Below are 25,656 nucleotides of genomic sequence, written 5' to 3' on the forward strand. Positions count from 1 at the left end.
TCCTCTGTTCTTAAAGATTTTGACCCTGGCTGTCTATGCCTCTCATATTCTTGTATTATGGTTAATCATAATATATACAAGTAAACTATAACAAAACGTATTTGATGTTAATAGTAGGCAATGTACCCTTACACGCCATAGCTTTCTTCCTGCTTCATCCTGTCCTTCCCACAGACATCAACTTCCAAAATACTCGTTCTGTCATTGAATAGATGCAGATGAAACCTCTCTCTCCATTGAAGGGTTGCAGACTTGTACAAGGCCTAGAGTGAGTGAAAGGGACAACAGTGAAATGACATTTTAAACTCCGTGATTCCAAGTATAGAGGTTTAATTAATTCATTAGTTCTGGTTACTCCTTCTGAACAAATGAAAAAACTACCAGCTAATTGAATGCCAAGTGGATTAAAACCTAAATCATCAAGCTCCAACTTTTTCTCTGAGGCACCACATGTGAAACATCTTGGATTAATGGAACATTTGATAAAGGTTGACATGCAGGCCTTCCAAAATAATAGCTTGCACTATATATCACATAAAACAGCAAATACTAAGGACAAACAGCAGGTCAGGCAGCACCTATGGGGAGAGAAAGACATAAAGTTAACACTTCATCTGAACTCATGAAAAGTTAATAAGAAGCAGTCTTAATAATGAAAAGTTAATGATTCTGTTTGACCTGCTTCTGTTTCTATCATCTGCAGTTTTGTTTTTTCGTGTTGTATTTATACTACATACCAAGAAGATATGTCAATGTTCCTCCCAGGAGTGTTAGTTAATAAACTCTGACATCAGCACAATATGAGATATTAGCACAGCCAACCAAAAGAATAATCAAAGGATAGCATTTAAGGCACACCTCAAAAGGAAAAGGTTGAATCTGAGAAATAGAGAAGTTTAGGAAGGGATTTCCAGGTATTAAAACCTTGGCAGCTGAAGGCATGCTCTCCAGTGAAGCTATTAAATGTGATGACTCACAAAATTAGAGGAGTGGCATAAAGTTCTGGGGAGAGGGTTTGGTTACATAATTGAAGAGAGTCATAGCCTTGGAGAGGATTGGAAACAGGTACAAGGACTTTAAAATCAAGTCAGTATTTTTCCCAAACATGGTCTAAGAGAAAAGCAGCAAATATATGGCCAAACTTTTCCTAAGAGTAGTTAACTAGTTGCTTGAAATTTTCAGTAACATCGGAATGGTACTAGGTTTAACCAAATATCCTGAGTGGTTTGTCTCAGCTACAGTATATGAGAAAAATAAGCAGGAACCTTAACTGCTGTGCTGTGTTTGATATGAAGATAGGGATGAGAGCAAACCAACAATGCTCTGCCTCATTTCTACTCTTGGAAGCAGAACCAAATCAGAGAGTCACTTCCAGTTCTCCAAAAGTACACCCAGGGCTTTCCTGAAACTTATTCCCGAAACAGGGCAATTTAAACAGTATGAATGGCAGGTACTTCAGGATTATGAAATACCGTGAAAGTTGCCCATCTCTAGAACTTGATTTTGTTTTACTCTATTCAGAACACCTCAGCCTTAGTTTTCTAAGTAACTGGACTTTTTCATTAATTTCTCATTAAACACACAAAAAATAGAGCTTAAAATGACTTGGTAATTATCATAATGTCAATCAGCCTATGTTCTAGAAATGGAACAGTGCAAACTTTTCAATCACATCCCAACAAATTGTAAATTTTTGATATATGTTTGAAAAGTTATAACTGTTTTCTTCTCCTCTCTCAATTAAATCTATCTTTTGCACGAATATTACAGCTGTTGGACATTGAAAGACATAAAAAGGCATTCGGGAATAATAGTCAGGACTGAGAGCAACCTTGAAGGGATCACACAACTGACATTCCAAAATCCATTGTTAGAACTGGGAGTTAGAGATGGGTAGAGTGAATGATGCAGGAATAGGAAGAGGGGCAAAGAGAACATATGGAAACGGTTGTGATAGGTGGAAAACAAGACAGATCCTGTGAGAAAATGGGATAATAGCACAGGGAGAAAAGGTGCAGCCATGGGATGACAAGCACAAGAGGACATGAAAATGGCACGGAGAGTTGTCATCCCTATCCACCGTGTAGTCAAACAGGACATAGTTACATTGTCTTATTGTTTTCACACTGATGAATTCTGTAGCTGCAACACACACATAAATGGAAGATGAGTTGTTGTTTCCTGAGCTAGCTTGGAGTGGTGAAGGAGGTCAAGAATGATGAGCAACTGGAAGGCTAGTTGTGTAATGGACAGATTATATTTTTCTATCCAGAAATCAATAGGCTAATCTGCATTTAGATTCAACCCACGCCATGAGCAATGACACACACAGTGCTGAATATTGTCAAGGCCTGTCCCGCGTAAACAGAGCATTCATACTTTGATGCATGGGATAGAAGCAGGTGAAAAGGTGAGACTGTTGGATGCAGAAGGAGGGGGAGGAGCTGGTGGGCTTGCTTTAAGGCCATCATTGGGTTCCCCTTACAACGGTGAGTGGATGCAAGCCAAGGTGAGGTGAAAATCACAGTAAACTGCGGATGCTGGAAATCTGAAACTAAATCACTCAGCAGGTCAGGCAGCATCTGTGGAAGAGGCACAGAGTTAACCTTTCAGATGTTAGACCCACTGTAAGGACAAGGAGAGGGAGAAAGCAAGTTGGTTTTCAGCGGCAGAGGAAGTCGGGAGAGTGTTGGATTGAACTGAGGGAATATCCCTGATGAGGTGAGATCAAATGGGTTAATATGGCAGTCAGAAAAACTTACACTCCTTTTTCTGTGTGCGGTCAACCCCTAGGAAGAACCAGGCAAGCAAATTAATTAAAGGGGATCAACTTGAGTTGGGTTCTCCTCATCAGCATGGGAAAGCCCCACTTAAGGTAGAGAAAACCGACACCTTGCTCCACCTTGGCTGGCCCACTCACAATGCAGGTTACCAGCTAAACATACAGAAAAAGTAGCCAGTCTAGCTTTGCATACCCATGACTGACACTGCCTTGTGCAGACCCGGACACACATTTGGTCATCAGACGCACAGAAGACTTGGGGGGAAAAAACAATCGATTTGTGACCCACAGGGTATGTCTCCAAATTTACAGTTCACAGAGATGAGACTGCTTGGGGCTGCTGGATTCTGATGTTTTAATCCAAAGTTCTTTCAGAAGTCAGGAAAAAGGCACAAAACTTGTTGCTTCATTATTGTTTTATTAAGCGCTGATAGAGCAATGGAAAATTGAAACGGACAGTCAGTAACAGGAGCAGAAACTAGTAGCAGAAGCAAAAGGAAGTCTTAAAGACAGGAAGCTATTTTTATACTCCATTAATAAAAAAATCCATTCAAATTTGTAGATAAGAGTCAGCCAATTAGAAAGTCCTCATTCAAATAATGCAACACCAAGAGAAGCTTCCAGAACTTTCCAGAATTATACCAACGTAACCACTAGGGGACACACTGAACGATTGCATATACATACAGTGGCCAATAGGAAACATACAAATAGACATCTAACTGTTAGACTGCAAAGAAAATAACAATTAAAGCATTTGGATCCAACAGTACCCCCTCTAAATCTAATCTGACATTTAGAATCATTACATCTGAAAATTCAGAGGCACAAAAACATGATGTCTACATTAGGTATAAGCAAAACAATTTAAGTTATGAAATATAGAAGGGTATATATTCTTCACACTGTTGATAGGATTATGCCATGGTTAGGCAGATTAGTAAGCACACCCACACAAGTTTGAACTATTGCATTAAAGATTGCCCTTGTACAAATCAGAAAGATATAAACTATAATAAAGCATATTAATACAAATATTAGTTCTCATTGTAAGTAGGGAAAATCGACAACAGTATAACAACTACTAATATTAGAAAAAACTGTGTGATGTTGAGTAGTTGTTGACTTGCTTGAAGTCTTCTGGCTGGTTAGTAACTTGCTTACTGTAGCCCAGCAGTGTAGCCATTGGATTACAGGGTGACAAGTATATTAACCATAGCACCTGTTGTTCTCTCATCAGCTACCATTTTAGCTTGCTTGTATATGCTGCTGTGCATCCACTTACTTTTACCTTTTGCTTTCACTGCCGAGTTAGTAATTAACAGCACTTGGTAGGGACCTTCACATCGAGCTCCCAGTGGATCTTTAGGCGGTTTCCTAATCAGGATCCACTCACCAGGAATCAGGGTGTGTCCTTCCTGTGTTGGATCACTCCACGCTGCAGAAACCTATTGAGAAGTAGACTGGACAACTTGGGATAATTTCACACAATAGTTGACTAAACTGTCTGCCATAATGTGATTATCAGTCTCTCTCAGATCGAGGGCTCCCAGCAGTGACATAGGATGTCATATCTCCATACTCCATCACTGTTTAACCTTCCACCATTCTCTATCCAGAACCACTTTTCCTGGCAAGAACACTGAGCTTGCATCTCTCAAATATCTTGTATGTTCGGTTGTCATAGAGAGTACAATTTTGTTTCCAGTTGTCGGGTTCACTGCATGTGTTCTTGGTATTTCTTTTATTTCCTTCACTTCTTTTACCCCTTCTTGTGATACCATTTTTGCAATTTTATCCGCAAATGCATTTCCATGGCGTTCCATTGTAGTCATTTTAGAGTGGCTTTTGCATTTTAATACAGCAACATCTGGCAGCAGTTGGATGACATCCAGAAATTCTTGTACTAGTTGACCATTTTAGATTGGGTTTCCAACAGCCATAAGAAATCCTCTTCGTCTCCATGTTTTTGGTCTTTATGAACTCCAAAAGCATATCAAGAATCAGTATAGATATTAGTTGATCTTCCTCCTGCCAACTTATAGGTTTCAATCAAAGCCTTTAGAGGTACCAGGGAGCCATACTTTCTAATGCCAGCAGTTCAGTTTCAGAAACAACAGCCCACCATTCAAATTCTTTTCTCAATCGCTGAGGAACCATCAGCGCACAGAATTAGATCTGGATTCAAAAATGGCAATTCTTTGTAATAATTTGCATCTTCTTGGCATATTATTATTCTTGCACAGTCATGGTCATCGTAGTCTCCCACGTCCAATGGTAATAGTAGAGCTGCATTCCCCAGGCTCACTCGTGTAATGAAATTCGGTCCCTCAAGAACAGTAGACCACTTGGACCACTGGACAGCTGTTAACTGAGAGGCTCTATTCATAGTCACTAAAGTGTGTACTGAGTGTGGCCATTCAACATTTAAAATGTGATCAAGCAGAATGCTAGAAACAGCCATGACTATCAGATGGGTTGCCTGCACTGCTCACCAACACGGACACCATCTCAATGCTATATTATCCACTTTAGCAGAGTGATAACCAGCAGGATGCTACCAGTCTCTACGATCTTGACTGCCATTATCTAATCATGCTTCTCATTGACCGACAGGGTAAATGGTCTACTTGTATCAGGAATTCCTAATGCAGGTGCAGTACACAATGTGACCTTTAAAGCTTGAAGCACTTTCAGTTGTTCGTCACTAAGAGTCATGGGGTCGTCTGAGAACTTAGTGTCCTTAGCAGATTGTTGAACGGTTGACAAGTTTCCACATATGAATCGCCCCATGTTCTGTTGTTGCTGCATAAACCCAGAAATGACTGCAGTTGTTGTAGAGGGCTTTGCTGACTTAATGGCCTTTGCATGATCCTCAGCGGTTTTCCATTTATCTTGGGAAATTTTCTGTCCCAAGCAAATTGCATCTTCTTATTGCAATAGTGCCTTGTCTAGATTTGCTTTTTTCACCTTTGTAGGACAGATAATTGAGCAAATAAAGCACATCATGTTCACGCTGACCTGCAGCGTCGGATACAAACAAGACCACGTTCACATATTGTATGATATTTAATCAATGACTGCTGCAGTAAGTCCCTCAGATGTTGTCTCAAAGCCATGTAATAGACAGTGGGACCGTTGTGGACCCCTTGTGGTAACCTCATCCACTAGTATTATTGACCATCAACTGTGAAAGCCAACCATGGTTGGTATTCAGACACCAGCAGTACTGAATAGAATCCATTGGCCTTATCAATAACTGTAAATCACGTGTGTGATGACTTCAGGGCATTGAAAATAATTGATCGATCTTCCACTGAAGGGGTTAGCATGTCAACAAATGGATCAGCGATGGTTTCATCTTCAGTGCTGTGTTTCTCCACTTCTTCGGTCTTTGTCAGAGAAAGCTATGACAGAGCAGTCCATCTTATTATTGTTTTATTACTGTCATCTTCACCCGAGTCTCTAGAGGTCACTGTAAAGTCTATGTTATGACCATCCTGTAATTTCTTGGAGTGCAGATGTGGCACTGTCTCCAATATCTGTGTGATGCAGGCTGTAATTCCTTGGAGTTCAGATGGTGTCACTGTCTTGGGGGACTGTACAGTGTGGGCGGGTGGGGGGGGAGTCCCACGTAGGAGCTTTAGAAGTAGCATCACTAGCAGGACCACCTTCTGGAAGTCCCTGTTCAGTTTCTCCATATTGTTTCAGTTTGCTTCTGAGCTCCATACAATGCATGTCAATTCAATTATCACGTTTTTTTGCTCAGTTGGTTAATGCAGAGATTTGTTCTTCAGATTTTTTACTGTCTCTGTCATACTGTCTCTGTTTTTGTATTTTATTTCAAGTTTTGTATTTTTTTCCCAATGGATTAGTAGGATCCTTTATTTGTCCAGTTAACTCTTTCATTTGCTCACACATTTGTTCAAACCAACTGCATGGTCTTATCTCTAAATCACTAGCAGTCATTCCAAGATTTCAATTCCCTCGGGCATTTTCTAGATCTTAATAAACTTAACCTTGTTGGTATGTTTCGTCTGGACTTCTTCATTAATTTCCTGGAACTCGGATGTTTTATTCTAGTAAAAGCTCTTAGTAGGTTTCAAGACTTTGGCCATTGTTATGAATCAATTTTAATGTGACCAAATAGATTGTCCTGCAACTGTAATAGATTGTCCATCAACCAAATAGATTGCCCAACCAATATAAATTCACTAGGCACTAAAACAGATTGCCATGCAACTGACAGATTGTCCTGCAGCCAAAATTCTTCTGTAATCTACCAGCTTGTATGGCTGAGCCCAATATTAATTTCAATGCTCATCTTGATCTTTACTGATCCGTTTTGTTTTTCAGAATAGCAATGCAGAGGTTTTCTCACTCCTGATTTCAATCCAATAACGTTTTGAAGCCAGACTTAAGTTCTAACTCAGAAATTATTGGAACAGAGGAGATTCTTTCCCCTTTTGTTGTCTGTGATTGTTCCGAGTCCTTAAATGTCACAATCATCCTCCTGCTGACTACAGCACTTGTTGTATTCTGATGTTTTAATCCAACGTTCTTTCAGAAGTCAGGAAAGAGGCACAGATCTTGTTGCTTCATTAAGCATTGATAGAGCAGAGGATAATTGAGACAAACAATAACAGGAGCAGAGGCTAATAACAGAAGGCAGAACAAAGACTTAAAGACAAAGAGACTAAGATGGTGTGCCTTGTGGTCAATTATTTTTACACTCCATAGATAAGAAAAATTACTTTCAAATTTGTAGATAACAGTCAGCCAATTAGAAAGCCTTTATTCACATAATGCTACACAAAGAAAGCTTCCAGAACTTTCCGGAATAATATCAATGTAACTGCTGGTGGGCGCACTGAACAATTGGATATACATACAGTGGCCACTAGGAAGCATACTAAACAGGTACATGTATATAAAATACAAGCAGACAATTAGCTGTTGAATGACAAAGAAAATAACAATTAAACAGCTGAATTCAACAGAGCACAAAAACAAGGGTACCATGTCATACTCAGCTCATTGTATCACTTCTCATTTTGTGGAGCTTGCTGTAAGTTTTTTGGCTGCTACTTGCACTCCAGATACTGCAGTATAAATGATAGATACAGTACTCCATTAGCTGCAAGACCACACACTACCCTGAAATGGATTCAGATATTGCCACATAAATGCAGGGGTTTTTGTTTAAGTCTGCAAAAACTTGTGGAAATTTGGTTGTCTTATTGCCCTGCTCATTCCCATTGCTCAGAAAAATGAGAGGAGATCTTAGAGAAACATATAAAATTATGAAAGGCATAGATAAGATAGAGGCAAGAAAGTTGTTTCCACTGATAGGTGAGACTAGAACTAGGGGACATAGATTCGGGGGAGTATATTTAGGATGGAGTTAAGAAGGAACTTCTTTTCCCAGAGGGTGGTGAATCTTTGGAATTCTCTGCCCAATGAAGCAGTGCAGCCTACCTCAGTAAATATACTTAAGACAAGGTTGGATAGATTTTTGCATTTTTGCATTAAGGGTTATGGGGGAAAGGCAGGTAGGTGGAGATGAGTCCATGGCCAGATCAGCCATGATCTTATTGAATGGCGGAGCAGGCTTGACGGGCCAGATGGTTTACTCCTGCTCCTATTTCTTATGCTCTTATGCAGAAGCAAACAACTGCAATTCAGGTTTAATTTGTTGGTTTAAGGCAGAGGCAGGGGTTCTCAACCTGGGGTCCATGGATCCTTTGCATAAAGGTATTGGTCTATGGCATAAAAAAGGTTGGAAACTCCTGCTTCATCCTAGAGATTATTTCATTCAGCAAAATCAGAAAAAGGGAGAAGTGCACTGTGTATGTTTCAGTCTAGTATATAACACATTGGAGAATGCTGCACTATTTGTTCCAGTGTAATAAAGATCATTAATTGAAGACATGCACTCCTAAAAGTCTGAAGGAATAACAGTGAATATTTTTAAATCTTATGTTCTTCAATCAAAGAGTACCTGTGTCCTACTACATACCTTGCTTGTGTACTTTTCATCCCCCAGTCTGAACCTAACGTAAAGTTCTTCAGCTGCCTTCTCCTGTAGACCCTTCCCCTCAAAGAGGGTAATGCCGACAATCTCATTCCACAGCTGGCCCTTCCGAAGGGAATCGGACAAGCAGATGCTCTGGATAAAGTTAGCCTTCAGCACCAATCACAGCCACAGGTAAGCAAGGAGAGAAGAGAGGTGATTTAAACATTAAAGCAATATGATTTTTAAGTCACAAAATTATTTTCATACATAAGAGATTTTTATAAGCAAAAACCAAATAGGTGTTGACTTAAAAGGAAACATAGTATTCACAGGAAGTTGCTTGTTTATTGAGAAAGGCATCTGGAAGGGATCAGAAATACACAGAAGTCAAATATTCATGGGCATGAATTCCCTATGATATAAATAAAAACTGTGCATATTATTCAGGTAAGAAGATGCATTAATCTTCCATCAGAAACTTTCAGTCTTTTATATTAGTAATTGCAAAGTACTGAGATTAAGATTTGGAAGTACTTCTGAAACCCGGTTTCTACTGCTGTGCTTGGGTTCACCATCCACAAAGCCCTAAACTCAAAAGGAGATTTTAAGCCCTATCTGATATAGATATCTACGGGTACCCTCACTAGAGGGAGGTTATACTGTATCCACCTACTCCTCAAAGACTAGCTTACTTCCTTGTCTAGCCTCTGCAGCGAGGTTTAACTGCCATACCCACTATTTCAGCGATGGGTCCCCCCTCCCTACCAAGGAGGAGATACTTCCAATTAACAATGTAGCTTAATCACAGTTTATTTTTTAATGATACATGTTTCAAGTTAGACAAATATTTCTTAACACACATTTAAAACTCAGAGATTTCTGATTGATTAAAAATGATTAATAAACTACAAGGGATCTCCAAACACAAGCACAATTCCTACAAACTAAAAGAAATACCAGTGAGTTGCAAACAAATGAATTGTCCATCGTAGAAATCAAAGGTGGAGGAATAAATTCTCTCTGTCACGCAACCTTCCTGTCATTCACTTTGTCACTCCCAACAAGTCCCAATGCTTTCTAACATTTAAATTGTCTTGCTACAAGTTGGCATTAAATTCATTTGATGCTTTTTCAGATACTTTTGCTGGGACAAAGTAATTCATACAGATGGTCTATGAGCTTCTGGGGACAGAGATCACAGGCACCAAAATGAATGCTAACTCACTGAATACACAAATATCCCAACTATTGATGATCACCTGTACATGTGACATTACCCCATTGTTTCATGTTTGGCTGATGCATATGGTCATGGCACTTTTCAAGCCATATCTCCTGAGCGGCCAGTCCCCTGCTGTAGTTTGGCAGCCTGTGCTCTGTAAACAGTGTTGCTTGTTTGCAAAGCTGCCTTTTTTACTTCAGTCTGATTATTGCTTACAACTGACATTAAGAACAGAGACTGGTTCTTGTTTACAGCAAGAAGCTGAGCAAGGAATTTTGGTTAGAAGTTTAACCTTGTCACAAACAACCTAAAGCTTTGGAAAGGTCACCTTGCTGTGCTAGAAAGCTGAGGTGAGCATTTAGCCTCTTGGGCTCTGGAAGGTAAATATCTATCACACTGCAATACAAGCAGCAGGACTACAAGTTCCTACAAACCATAATGAGCGAATAATCAGCTTATTGTAAGGGATAACTGTTGGCCCGGACACCAAATCCACTTGCAGTTCTTCAGAATGCTGGGATCTTTGGAATCCACTTGAGCAGGAGCAGTAAGCAGAAAGATAAGGCCTCCAATGGTGCCACACTCCTGCAGTACTTCAGTGAGGCTCTGAGTGAGACATTGTGCTGATCTGCTGTGCGAACTGAGCTGATTGCTTCCTTTTTTTTAGGTAATTATGAGGGCCAACGCACAGGGTAAGAATGTGTGTAAAATCTGTAGGGACATAAGGGGAGGAATAAAACTACTAGCAAAGCTAAAGAGGACATATAATATTAAAAAGAAAAGGAAATATTTGAAACATTCACCATGTCAGGCAGCATCTGTGAAACGAGAAACAGTTAACGTTTCAGGCCTGGGACCCATCACTGGAACGCAAAAGGTCCTACTGCGAATGCCAATCAGCCACTTGACCTAGTGAAGGAAGGCCTTCCTCCCACACAAGAGCACAATTCCCAGGCAAGGAATTCTCTTCAGAGCTCAAGCCCTGAGCCATTCCCAGGGTTAGGCTTCAAAGTGCCGGGAACTGTTCCCTTCAGCATAGGAGAGCACTTATTGATTTATATTTTAGCAAGGGAGGGGAGGCTGCTTTTCAAAACAGGATCAAAGAATCCCACTGAGGCCTGGCATTCACTTAAGATGAATAGAAGCACTTCTTTTGAAATATGTCTAAAGAAATCTACACCCCGGTATGTCTAATTCTTAAATTGAATGTTTATCTTGGAAGTGACTTCTATCTTGTTGGTTCAAGAGTGTTCTTCTCTCAGCCCTGCAATGCCTGTGAAAGTGGATTCCAGAGGCTTGCTATTAACAGGGTTAGGGTGCACAGGTGGGGGGAGGGGAGGGGGAGCTGGAGGGGAAATTACTTCCATATGGTGGAACTATACAAGAGAGGGGAATGTGGGCAAAGTCAGACCCAGCCAGTCAGTACGCCACAGTTACATCTACTGACAGACGGGTTGCTGCAAATGCACATCTGCTTTATTGCTGCTGATTCTGGGAACTGTCGACCTGCTCTCCTCTCAGAGAATGGGAACTAAGTCCCTACCCTCCTGGTTCCTCACCTCCTCCCCCACCAGATAACCCATCTCCAGATCCTTTGAAGGTCTCCGGGGTATTCTAATTTCTCAACAGTGAAACTTACAACCGAGCAACCTTGAAATATACCAGACAACCGCTCAGGCCCATCAGCTAAAGCAATATTTGGCCAGGGAGCTCTAGTTTCCAGTGCCCTTTGATAGTAGGAAGACAAGAGGCTCATTTTCACATTTGAGAAGACGCAGGTGAAACTTTTAATGGCAATGACCTTGTTTAGTGAGGCTGTAAATAGCCTTTTTTTTACAATTTCAAGATCAGAAAATCCTGAGAGTGTGCCAAATAGGGCCCACTGCTTTCCCCCTTTGGGAGCTGGAGGAGAGGTAAACCTTGGGACTGTCCCTGTGCAATCAGATTTCTAGAGTAGCATTACTCTTCATTTTAACAAATCGACCATTAGCGTCATCATTTTGCAATCCCCCCCCCCCCCACATATGCATATATGTTTTTTTTTTAATTAACATAACTTTCCATCCTGGAAAATACAGGGCAAATGAAGTACTTGTAGAGGGCATGGTCTGTACGGAGGCATAGTGGTTATCATAACGCTTTACAGTGCCCGCAACCTGGGTTCATCTCCCACCATTGCCTGTAAGGCATTTGCACGTTCTCCCCATGACCTGGGTTTTTTCCAGGTGCTCTGGTTTCCTCCCACGGCTCAAAAATGTACCAGTTGGTAGATCAACTGGTCACTGTAACTTGTCCTGTGATTAGGATAGGATTAAATCGGGGGACTGCCGGGGAGCACAATTCAAAGGGCCAGAAGGGCCTATATCTCAATAAATAAATAAAATGCTGAAAAAAATCCTAACAAGAGTCACAGGCTTAACTGTTGTCAGAGTACGAAACAGCAGACCTCTTTGGAGGAGATTATTTACATATGCTTCAACCATTAGGAAAGTCACCGTGTTTATTTATCTTCACTGTAAAACTTCCCTCAGACTCTTTGGAATTTTAGCAGACAGAATATTTATTTAGCCTTGCTGAAATTGCAAATGGATGCACCATTTGAGCACCAATGGAGTGCAGTGAACCACATGAACTGAGCTTCTTTGTAAGGTTGTAAAGGGTTCAAAACAGCTTCGAACACAAGAATTTTTTTAACCAACTTTCTGAAAGTGAACCTGTGCAAGGCAGGGTCCCGGGAGACCCTACAGTGCAGCTAAAATGTGATTTTAAAAGCTGATGCACTGCAGTCAAGAGTGTACAGAAGCACCAGTCCTGTTCAGTACATTCAGATTCCATTTCATTTTCAAATCTTTTTATTATTATTATATTATTCAAAAATAACACGAGTACATCAAAGTAAACAACACTTACAATGTCTCAAGGAAAAAAAAATTATTTTAAGGATTGAAAAATTTTGGTGATAATAAAAAAACCCTACTAAGCAGAAAAAGTGAGAAAAAAAAACCCATTAGGTGTACAACCCAGAGCCACGCGCCATACAAAAAGCTTCTAAAGATAAACGTCAAACCGCCAGCAAGAAAAAAATACATATCAAAAATTTACAATTAGATCGTGGAGGAAATCTATCAATTAACTCAAATGATAATAACGAGCAAATGAACTCCATCTTTTCTCAAAATCAAATAAAGATTCAAAGGTTTGACTTTTAATTTTCTCCAAACTAAGACATAGCATCACTTGAGAGAACCTTCCACTTCAACAAAATGGCCCTCCTGGCTATCAATGTAACAAATGCAATAACATGTTGGTCAGACACAGAGATACCACAGATATTTTGAAGAATTATTCCAAAAAGCACAGGACTGAATCCACTAATTAACTGTGCTTTTTGGAATAATTCCTCAAAATATCCGTGGTATCTCTGTATCTGACCAAAATGTTAATGCATTTGTTACATTGATAGTACATTCAGATTCCAAAGCCAGCAATTTTAACCTAGCAATTTCGGTGGAACATCATACCAGTGAAATTTGGTCTCATTTTCTTCAGCATCCTAATCTGCTGGACAGTAGAGTGTTGGTTTTAAAAATGCTAATCTCTTTGTATTATTGAATACTTCAATGCCGACAAGTTTTCAGATACACCTGGAGGAAATCTGTTCAAGAGGGAGATATGCTACATGAGAACAACATCCACTGTGCCACCAACAACAAGCAGCAGCTGTGAAAGGAGAGACTGAACAACCAAAGACCTAACCATTAACCACGGCCACCACTTACTCTTGCCCGCACTGCATCAGAACATGTGGATCCGGGATTGGCCACTATACCCACCTGAGGACCCACCAATAGACAACCCCCTTAGGAGAGAGTGATTGCACCATGCAGACAAGTTACAAAAAAAACTATCAAGTCTGATGTCCAATGTCTTAAAATGCCTTGTCATGATAATTGCCACAGGTTTTCTAAACGACAGAGGTATACAATATTAGAGGGGTATAGGTAAGGGTAATGCAAGAGGTTTTTTCTGCTGAGGGTGGGTCATGGGATAAGGATGAAGAGTGAAAAGTTTAAGGGGAACATGAGGGGAAAATTCTTCACTCAGAGGGTCGTGAGCGTATGGAACAAGCTGCCAGTTCCAGTGGGATATGCAAGCTCAATTTCAACATACAAGAGAAGTTTGGATAGGTACATGGAGGATTATGGTCCTGGCGCAGGTCAATGGGGGTAGGCAGTTTAAATGGTTCAGCATGAACTAAATGGGCCTAAGGGACTGTTTCTGTGCTGTACTTTTTCATGACTCTGTAACTCCGAGAATTGAACCCCCAGGTAGAAGAAAAGGAAAAAGAAGCCCATCCTTTTACCTCCACAGATGCTGCCTGACCTGCTGAGGCAATTGCTTGTTTTCTGATATCTGCATTGTGCTATAACTTCCGCTGCTTCTTTTTTTGCTTCTTATATATTTGCAGGGTTACATACCACGATGAGTTAACTGCAGACCCTAAGTTAATGTTTAATAGTCATAATGCAGCAAAAATATCTTTAGTAAAAACAAGTTCAGCATTTGCAGAACAGATTTTTCTTCAAGTTACAATTTTTTCCATCCGCTAATTACTGACCTGTCAGAGTATTTTAAACAATTATACCTGATGTGTTAAATTGAAAAACATAAAATGGAAAATAAAGTGCTTAATACAAAACCACAGGGATCTTCAATTTTTGAACACTTAAGATAATCACGCATTTGTCATAGTTAAAGCTTTATAATAAGAAAATTGCAAAAGAAGGCGTGAAGCAGCAGCCACAAATAATGAAAGTGACGTGGACTTAGTTCAAAATTATAATTAATATCTATTGGCTGAACTATAATTTTAATGTGTTTAGACTACTGACTAGTAATTCAACACCACCCCCTAGTGTTCATCTGCTGACACTGACTCAGTGCAGAATGGCCTGACAACAGCAGGGCTGCACTTTTTGCTAATGGTCACAGTGAAGTTTCTGTGTTGGAAATGTTGTGGAACTAACCTTCAACTTGCACTGGAACAGAAACTACTTTTGAAAATCTCACTAGCAAGTAGTAGCTGTAACCTAAACTACAGTGTCAAGTTGAAATGGTAGCACAGAGATACAGAGAAAAGAGCAGCTGCTTCACAGCCCCAAAGATACGGATTCAGTCCTGGCCTCTGGTACTATCTTGTGTGGAGTTTGCATGTTTTCCCTATACTGCCTGCAGGTGTTCTGATCTCATGGTAGTTAATTGTTCACTGTATAAATTACCTCTAGTATGTTCATTAAGCGTTGAAGGGGACAGGGAGAAGGTATTGATGCAAATATGGGCAGAATAAAAATGGGATTCATGTAGGATTAAGGTAAGTAGGTGGTTGATGGCTGGCGCAGACTCGATGGGCAGAAAGGCCTATTTCTAGGTGGTACAGATTTATGATTACAAATATATAAATTTTCCATCTTCTGCCTGCACTCCATGTCTTCACACCATCCCACTCCAATGTTCTACTTAATTCCTCTCAAGCTACTCCTAATACAATGCGCAAATTGTCCCAAAATGCAAAGCCACATCCTGTCCCACTTCAATCACCTGCATTTCCCAACCCCTGTTCAATTCTTCCCAAATCTATGTAATATTCCAGCTTCCCATAGATCCATCCCAACATCCCAGGCATAAGGTCCTAGATCCCACATTATCTCTTTCACATGAAGATGGTCATTGTTGGCACATTGGTAGTACAAATGTTACTTGCTAATTATAAGTCCTTGCCACCTTAAATTGTTGAGTTGTGACACAAATTCATTATGCAAGGGAAGTTACTGATAAACAGCTGAATATAGATGTGTAACACACATCAAAGTTGCTGGTGAAAGCAGCAGGACACATCTTTCAGCAAAGTCTTTCGTTTGGAACTACATACTCTATACATCTTCCTATGCAAAGAGAATAGATTTATCTGTCACATGTACATCGAAACATATAGTCAAATGCATTGCTTTGGTCAACAACCAATACTGTCCGAGGAAGTGCTCGGGGCAGCCAGCAAACGTCGCCATACCTCTGGCGCTAACATAGCATGCCTACAACTCAGGAAACTATCAACTTCCGCCTTAAATATATACATGGACTTGGCCTCCGCCACAGTCTGTGGCAAAGCATTCCACAGATTCACTACTCTCTGGCTAAAAAAAAATCCTCCTTACCTCTATTCTAAAAAGTTGCCCCTCAGTTTTTAAGGCTGTGCCTTCTAGTTCCGGATACCCCACCTGAGGAAACAACCTCTCCACATCCATCATATCTAGTCCTTTCAATATTCAGTAGGTCTCAACGAGATCCCCACGCATTCTTCTAAATTTCCGTGAGCACAAGCCCAAAGCTGCCAGACTCTCCTCATATGTTAACCTCTTCACTCCAGAAATCATCCTTGTGAACTTTCTCTGAAGTCTTTCCAATTACAATACAACCTTTCTGAGATATGGAGCCCAAATCTGTTGACAATAATCCATGTGCGGCGCCTGACAAATGTCTTATAATGCCTCAGCATTATCTCCTTGTTTTTATACTCTATTTCCCTTGAAATAAATGCCAACATTGCAGTGCATTCTTTAACCACAGACTCAACCTGTAAATTTACCTTCTGGGAGTCTTGCATGAGGACTCTTAAGTCTCTCTGCACCTCTAATGTTTGAACTTTCACCCCATTTAGATAATAGTATGCACTATTGTTCCATTTACCAAAATGCATTATCATACATTTCCCAACACTGTATTCCATCTGTCACATTTTTGCTCATTCTTCCAATTTGTCCAAGTTGTGCTGCAATCACATTGCTTCCTCAGCACTACCTACCTCTCCACCTATCTTCTTATTATCTGCAAACTTTGCCACAGAGCAATCCAGTGCTCCTTATGTCCATAAAATTCAAAGCTCTGTCAATCTTTGCTTTTAATATACCTCAGAAACCAAGACTCCACAATCCCCTTGGGTAGAGAATTCCAAAGTTTCCCTCCCCTCCAGATGAAGACATTTCTTCCCATCCTTGTCCTGAATGGCCAGTATTTAGACTGCTAATTCTACTTACACCAGGGGAAAGATTACCGCCGTACCTTTCCAGTCAAGCTCTGTACATTTTCACTTTTAATTCTCCTAAACTTTAGAGAGTGTAGGTATAATCTGCTTAACCTGTCCAGTGACCAAGCTAGTGAATCTTCATTGCAAACTGTCCTTCATAAATACATCCTTCCTTGCAAAGGGTTGGGTCAAGACTTGTACATGATATTCCATATGCAGTCTCACTAGGGCCTTTTATAATTGGAACAAGACATCACTCTACTCCTGCACTTAAATCCTCTTGCAATCATAGTTAATGCTTGTGTGTTAACCTTCAGCGATTCATGTACAAGGACATCCACATCCCTTTGAAAACCAACACCTTTCAATCTTACGGTATTATAAAAGACTCTGTCTTTCTATATTTTTCTTAATAAAGGAGGATGGCTTCACATGTTTCCATATTTTCTATTTGTCATGTTTGTACCCATTCACTTATCCTGTTTGTATCCTTCAAAAGCATCTCAACAACCTCATTACTACTAACACTGACACATAGCTTTACACTTGAAACCCTCTTCCAAATCATTGATATAAATTGTAATCAACTGGAGTCCCAACTCTGAATACGGCAGATCTCTGCTCCAAACCAAAAATGACATGTTCGTTCATTCACACTAGAGATTCTGCTGATGCTAGCAACCTAGAGCAACACACACAAAATGTTGAAGAGGAATAAAGAGTGGATGTTTTGGGCCAAGACCCTTAATCAGGACATTTTGTTCATCTGTACTCTTATTTTCTCTGAAGTGTCTGGAGATGCTAATTGAATTGCATGATCAGGCCAATTAGGCCAATGGTTGGTCAATTCAATTAGATCATCATTCTGTTCAACATTCAAACTTCTATAGATGCGTGGTGTGCTAACCAACTGCAGTGCAGCCTAGTATGGCAACACCAATTCCTTTCAGCAGAAAATTCTACAAAAGGTATGGTTTCAGCTCAGTACATCACAGCTAAAGAACTCCCAACCATTGAGCATATCTACATGAAACATTACAGTAGAAAAGCAGCGTCCATCATCAAAGATCGTCACCACATGCTCTTTTCTTGCTACTGCCATCAGGCAGAAGGTACAACTGCCTCAGGACTTGCACCACCAGATTCAAGAACAGTTACTAAGTTACTATCCTTCACCCAACAGGCTCTTGAACAAAAGGGAAAAACTACACTCATTCTTCTTCAGGTGTTCCCACAGCTGATGGTCTCGTGTTAAGGAGTCTTTATCTTGTTATTTATTGCTATTTATTTATATTTGTATTTGCACAGTTTGTTGTTCATTGATCCTGTTTACAGTTGCTGTTCTATAGATTTGCTAAGTGTGCCGGCAGCAAAAAAAAATCTCAGGGATTGTATGTGATTACATGTATGTAATCTGATAACAGATTCTACTTCGAACTTTCAATTTTGTTCATAATCACATGAGACAGTTTAGTCCACAAACCATGTTTCTCCCAGGATCTTTACACACAAGCTGCACCCCAAAAAACAACCCCATCCAATAACCAAATGCGTGTTGTTGCCATTTCTACCCAGTATGAGCAGAGCAGACAATCGCTCACCGGAGTCTTGTGTCAGGGTGATTACTGTTAGGATATCACATAATTGCAACACATACAGTATACGAGGTGGCCACACATGCAAAAAACTGCTGGAGGAACTCAGCAGGCCAGGCAGTATCTATGGAAAAGAATACAGTCGACGTTTCGGGCCGAGACCCTTCATGAGGGCTGGAGAAAAAAAAGATGAGGAGTCAGCGTAAGGTGGTGGGGGGGCAAAATCAGAAGTTCAAGAAACCGCTGTTCATGCCATCAGGTTGGAGGGTGCCCAGACGGAATATAAGGTGGTGTTCTTCCAACCTGAGTGTGGCTTCATCGTGACAGTAGAGGAGGTCATGGACTGACATGTCGGAATGGGAAGGGGAAGTGGAACTAAAATGGGTGGCCACTGGGAGATCCTGCTGTTTCTAGTGGACACAGCATAGGTGCTTGGCAAGGTGTTCTCCCAATTTACATTTGGCCATTGCAAATTGAGAACTCAGGGTAAGTGGAGGAGACCAGGCAATTCATTGGATATTTCTTTTTCATGTTGTGCAACACCGCACTACAAAGGAATTGGAAATTGCAAATCCATAAAGCTATGCTTCTAAAGTATTATGTGAGTGTGAAAGGTAATTGAATTCTAATAAAATTAACCAACAACTTGCATTGGCAAAAACACAAAAGATTCTTGGAAATCTTGAGCAGCACACACAAAATGCTGGAGCAATTCAACAAGTCAGGCAGCATCTACGGAGGGAAATAAGCAGTCGACGTTTCAGGCCAAAACCCTTCATCACGACTCGCTTTTGTATGCTGTAAAATACCTCAAGGTGTGTCTCACTGAAATTCAACACTGGGCCAAGCAAGAAAATAACAAGACACTCGTTCAAATAAGGAAGATCAAAAGAGTTGCTGAAATTGATTCTAATTCTAATTCTAATGTTGTTCGGTGCTTTTGCAGTTTCCAGGGCTGCAGGTTAACTCAGCAATGTCCATGCAAACCTCCATAAAAACCAAAGCCTCAACACCTGGACTCCACTCATAACATTATTAGTACTAATCAGCACAGCTTCTGATTAAATGGTACCTTTATTGACAATGTGTACTGATATCTCTGTGCGAGCCTAGGAACTGGAATAAGGGATGCAAAGCAATCACACAGCTGCACAAGTTACTTAACCTGCACACCACACCAAGCAGGCTGCAGCATCTTTTCATTCAATCCTGTTAGAACAAAACCAACTCTTTGTCCAAATCTGTAACGCTTCCCATTAGAAGCAGAGCCATTTCTACAGGATTCGGCAGTCAACACAGACAGTTGGATAACAGAGAACATGTGCAAATCTATTCCCATGCACTACCAATGTTGCCAGCTAGAATGATTTGGGAATTCTGGAATCATTCTCATTCTGACTTGCAAAAGCAGTCATTAAGTGAAGGCACAATGTACTTCATTAACTTATAAATTAGCATAATCCCCAGATACTTCAATGCCCTCGAACAGCCAGCAGAGAGCACAGTCCACTTGACAACATGTTTTTGGATTGTCAGAGTGTAGACTTTTGGGCCTGGTCTCTGCGATGCAAGCAAGGTGATTACTGAACTGATCGGGTTCTTTTCCAGGCCTCTGGGGACCAGCTGGAAGGGAAGTGCAATCTCAGAACTGCTGCAGAATTGCCAGCCCATCTTGGGAGGAGGTAGATTCAACAGGAATGCCAATGTTAATTTAACTAGTCACTGCTGCCAGTAGACAGCTTGGAGAATAAGAGGGAAGTGGAGTTTAGCAGCCGGTGATTTAGGATAACTGTGGGTTTCCAAGAGCATCAGTCCCTTCACTGCCACCCTATTATGCATTACTGTTCCAGGTCAGATGGAGATGAATGGGACACCCCATGACCCCCTCCACCCTAACACTGTCTGCACAGGATTTACCATGGAGCTGTAATACATTATCCCGTAGTGCAGCAGGTTGTGCTGCCCTCTCACAACTCAAGCAAACCAGGCTTGCATAGAGTTCTCTCTGTGACAACATGTTTCCACTGGATACTCCAGCTTCCTCCCACGTCCCGAAGATACCTCTCGTGTAGGTGAATGGGGAAACAACGAGGGAGGATAGGTTTGACCTGTAAACTGGCATAGACTTGATGGGCCAAACAGCCTACTTCCATGAAGGATATACTTCTACTTAAGTGTACTTCTACTTATGAAGGAATGCTGGGAGAATTGGAGCCAAGGTGTGTGAGTCAAGGGGCAGGTTTGAGAGTACAGGGTTACAGAGTAACGGGGGCAAGGGGGGGGGCGGAAATGTGACTGATAAAGCTAGAAAAGAATTGAAAGGCCAAATGGCTCCTTTCAATATCATCAGCATGTCAATATACAGCTGTATTACTGCCAACAAATCCCCCATCATCAACTTTCTGGGAAGCAAAACTGAACAGAAATTCAGCTGGACCAGACACATCTACACTACGGCTGCAGGACCTTTTCAGAGGCTGGGTATCTCATAAGTTCCTCTCCTGTTATCCCATGGTCTTTCTGCCATAAAGAATTCACAAGTAAGGAGTTCACCAGAAAATAAGCGCCATCCAGAACAATGTGGACCATTGACAGCTACCTTGTCCACTTCCCTGACACCCTGAATATCCATTCCCTACACCAACAGCACATTGTGATGCAAGACACCTTGCAATCTGGGACTCACATGACTAGTTTCAGTCGTTTACAGAAATATGAGCTTTCATTGCTAATCCCTAATTACTCTTGCAGTCTCGGTCTTGTCAGGCCATCCCAATGGGTGATAAAGTCAGCCCTGTTGCTCAAGGTCTGAAATCGCTGGGTAGTACAGCAGGTAACCCTCCTGAATAGACATTATCAAACCAGCTGGATTTTTAACCATTTTCCAGTGGTTTCATAATCATCATTACAAACCATCCTTTCATGCCCCATGTTTTATTTAGTCTTATTAAAATTAACCAGTCTTGATGGAATTCAAAAACAGGTTTGACAGAGTAGCTGTTGGAACATTTTGACCAATGAGAGAGTCTTGGACATGGAAACAAGGGGCCAGTCATTTAAAACTGAAACATGTAGAAATTTCTTCTTGCAGAGGGTGGTGAATCTGTGCAATTAGCTGCTCTGGAAAATGGTGGACACTGGATCATGTGAAGTATTTAAAATGAACGTAGATAAATATCTGATAGATAAAGCAATAGAGCAGTGAAAGAAGTGCACGGAGTAAAGCCAGATCTAACATACAGAGAGGCTTTGAGGACAGAGAAGCAGAATAAACGGTGTAAAGACAGTAAGGTAGAAGGGCTGAAATGTGTGTACCTCAATGCAAGAAGCATCAGGAACAAAGGTGATGAACTGAGAGCTTGGATACATACATGGAATTATGATGTAGTGACCATTACAGAGACTTGGCTGGCACTAGGGCAGGAATGGATTCTCAATATTCCTGGATTTCAGTGCTTTAAAAGGGATAGAGAGGGGGGGGAAGGGGAGGAGGGGTGGCATTACTGGTCAGGGATACTATTACAGCTACAGAAAGGGTGGGTAATGTAGCAGCATCCTCTTTTGAGTCAATATGGGTGGAAGTCAGGAACAGGAAGGGAGCAGTTACTCTACTGGGGGTATTCTATAGGCCTCCTGGTAGCAGCAGAGATACAGATGAGCAGATTGGGAGGCAGATTTTGGAAAGGTGCAAAAATAACAGGGTTGTTATCATGGGTGACTTTAACTTCCCTAATATTGATTGGCACCTGATTAGTTCCGAGGGTTTAGATGGGGCAGAGTTTGTTAAGTGTGTCCAGGATGGATTCCTGTCACAGTATGTGGACAGGCCGACCAGGGGGAATGCCATACTAGATCTAGTACTAGGTAATGAACTGGGTCAGGTCACAGATCTCTCAGTGGGTGAGCATCTAGGGGACAGTGACCACAGCTCCCTGGCCTTTAGCACTATCATGGAAAAGGATAGAATCAGAGAGGACAGGAAAATTTTTAATTGGGGAAAGGCAAATTATGAGGCTGTAAGGCTACTTATGGAGCAGTTTGATAAGATCAAGAAACTGATTGTAGACTTCTGGAGTGGGAAACCAGAGGTTCATGAGCCAGTAATCATCAGAGGATCAGAGGTGGAAAGAGTCAGTAACTTTAAATTCCTGGGTGTCACTATCTCGGAGGACTTATCCTGGACCCAGCATGTAAACGCAATTGTGAAAAATTGTGAACTTACGTTGTCCACGGGAATGGTACCGGAGGTCTATATGGATTTATATGGATTTTAGTAAGGCATTTGACAAGGTTCCACACGGTAGGCTTATTCAGAAAGTTAGAAGGCATGGGATCCAGGGAAGTTTGGCCAGGTGGATTCAGAATTGGCTTGCCTGCAGAAGGCAGAGGGTGGTGGTGGAGGGAGTACATTCAGATTGGAGGATTGTGACTAGTGGTGTCCCACAAGTATCTGTTCTGGGACCTCTACTTTTCGTGATTTTCATTAACGACCTGGATGTGGGGGTAGAAGGGTGGGTTGGCAAGTTTGCAGATGACACAAAGGTTGGTGGTGTTGTAGATAGTGTACAGGATTGTCAAATATTGCAGAGAGACATTGATAGTATGCAGAAGTGGGCTGAAAAGTGGCAGATGGAGTTCAACCTGAAGAAGTGTGAGGTGGTACACTTTGGAAGGACAAACTCCAAGGCAGAGTACAAAGTAAATGGCAGGATACTTGGTAGTGTGGAGGAGCAGAGAGATCTCGGGGTACATGTCCACAGATCCGTGAAAGTTGCCTCACAGGTGGATAGGGTAGTTAAGAAAGCTTACGGGGTGTTAGCTTTCATAAGTCGAGGGATAGAGTTTAAGAGTCACGATGTAATGATGCAGCTCTATAAAACTCTGGTTAGGCCGCACTTGGAGTACTGTGTCCAGTTCTGGTCACCTCACTATAGGAAGGATGTGGAAGCATTGGAAAGGGTACAGAGGAGATTTACCAGGATGCTGCCTGGTTTAGAAAGTATGCATTATGACCAGAGATTAAGGAAGCTAGGGTTTTACTCTTTGGAGAGAAGGAGGATGAGAGGAGACATGATAGAGGTGTACAAGATAATAAGAGGAATAGATAGAGTGGATAGCCAGCACCTCTTCCGCAGGGCACCACTGCTCAATACAAGAGGACATGGCTTTAAGGTAAGGGGTGGGAAGTTCAAGGGGAATATTAGAGGAAGGTTTTTTTACTCGGAAAGTGGTTGGTGCGTGGAATGCACTGCCTGAGTCAGTGGTGGAGGCAGATACACTAGTGAAGTTTAAGAGACTACTAGACAGGTATACGGAGGAATTTAAGGTGGGGGCTTATATGGGAGGCAGGGTTTGAGGGTCAGCACAACATTGTGGGCTGAAGGGCCTGTACTGTGCTGTACTATTCTATGTTCTATGTTCTAAAGGAATAAAGGGATATGAAGAAACGTGACAGAAGAGGATGTAAGGACAGTAAAGATCAGCCATGATCATATTAAATAGTGATCATCTACTCCTGCTCCAATTTTCTTGTGTTCTTTGATGCCAACTGAAGTGCAAGGTCAAGAATAAGGTAAGCTTCAATCAGGAACCCTTGGGTACAAGAGACTCAACCTTCAGAAGTTAGATGCAGTGAAATTGTATAACACAGAAAACACAAACAAAATCCAGGGAATTAGACTTCCAGATAAATGTCCAACCATAATCATTGAACTGATGCGTAGGTACTACATCACCAACAATTGAGAGAGGCTTTGTTGCTCATTTAGATCTAAAAGACTAGTTTTGCAACAGTTTGAGACACAAGGACAACACATCTGTCTTGCGAAACTTAGGAGAATTTATTTTTGGAATTGTGTTTTCCAAGAAACTCAACACAACTGAAAGTCTCCTGAGAAAAACAACCATGCTGCAAGATAACCTACTGTAAATATTGCCGACTGTCATTTGTTGATGTTTTTGGTACAATGAACAACATAGTCTGGCCTCAAGGCCAGGATGGTAAGAAACAGAAAGATTTTACTCTCAAGAAACAAGTATATTAGTTCTTTATTTAAAAAATTTTGGATTAGTGAAAGCATCAGCAAGTTGAATTGAAGAGCAAGTCATTACCTTTGCGGATGTTCCCCGCTTCTTCCTGACTTGATTAGGCTGTTGAGCAGAGGGGACACAGGTTGTCACAGGATGGAAGAGAAGGGTGATGGAAAGGAAGAAAGAAATTTGACTGTTAATAACCAATTAGCCATTCCTGAAGGGATCTATCATACTTCAAAACACTGTTCATCAAAACATAACCATATTTGCATAAATAATTCCCTAAAACATACTTATTTCTTGTGCTCCTGTGTAGATATCCCTTTCACAAGTGAGCTCATCTCAAAGACTTTGTTCACAGACTGCAACACACAAGTTGAAATGAGCTGGATATCAGCACCTAAATCAGTTTACAGAGTTATTTCATCACCTCTGCTCAGAGAGACAATTTTACAAGTACATGCTTCAGGTAGTTCAGAGACTTCATCTTAGTTAGTTATATCTTATTCCAAAACTAAATTTTAATCACATCAGCACAAAGTTTCCTTATTTTCCTGGTGTTATTGTCAATACATTTATATCATTACGGAGTCCGCAGTCTATCTACAAAGCAATGATGCATTCATGTAGCCTTCCTGTTGAACAGACCCTCCACATGTTTGAAAATACTCTTTTATGCAGCAGGACCATAGACTGTGGTCCTTTCCCACAAAGACTATATTAACTGCTGAAGCTTTGGTGTATCCCCTGGCATGTACTCCTCCACCCAGGAATGTGTCCATTGACAGTAACCACTGATGGATGTCTCGTTGTTCTGGGAGACATACTATTTCCAGGCAGGCCAAAGTGTGTCTTTGATGATCTTCCCGTGGACGTTTGACCTGGACAGGGAGAACCTCAGAACATCATAATACTTGGTGTCTGCAT

General features: G+C 41.1%; 1 protein-coding gene across 14 annotated transcripts in view; it reads right to left on the reverse strand.

The window, feature by feature from the left end:
* Positions 1-25,656, reverse strand: part of LOC140209797 (multiple C2 and transmembrane domain-containing protein 2-like) — a 485,848-nt gene that overhangs the window by 203,848 nt on the left and 256,344 nt on the right. For all 14 annotated transcript variants that reach the window (XR_011889071.1, XM_072278281.1, XM_072278276.1 and 11 more), the window contains 3 exons: positions 24,808-24,846; positions 8,802-8,966; positions 133-263 (listed from right to left, as the gene is read on the reverse strand). Coding sequence is in view for 13 of the 14 variants with exons in the window: in XM_072278281.1 (XP_072134382.1) it covers positions 133-263; positions 8,802-8,966; positions 24,808-24,846 (335 nt within the window). In the remaining variant the exon portion in view is untranslated. The remainder of the gene's footprint in view (positions 1-132; positions 264-8,801; positions 8,967-24,807; positions 24,847-25,656) is intronic.

The sequence above is a fragment of the Mobula birostris genome, chromosome 14 (genome assembly GCF_030028105.1).
Source record: "Mobula birostris isolate sMobBir1 chromosome 14, sMobBir1.hap1, whole genome shotgun sequence".
Lineage (NCBI taxonomy): Eukaryota > Metazoa > Chordata > Chondrichthyes > Myliobatiformes > Myliobatidae > Mobula > Mobula birostris.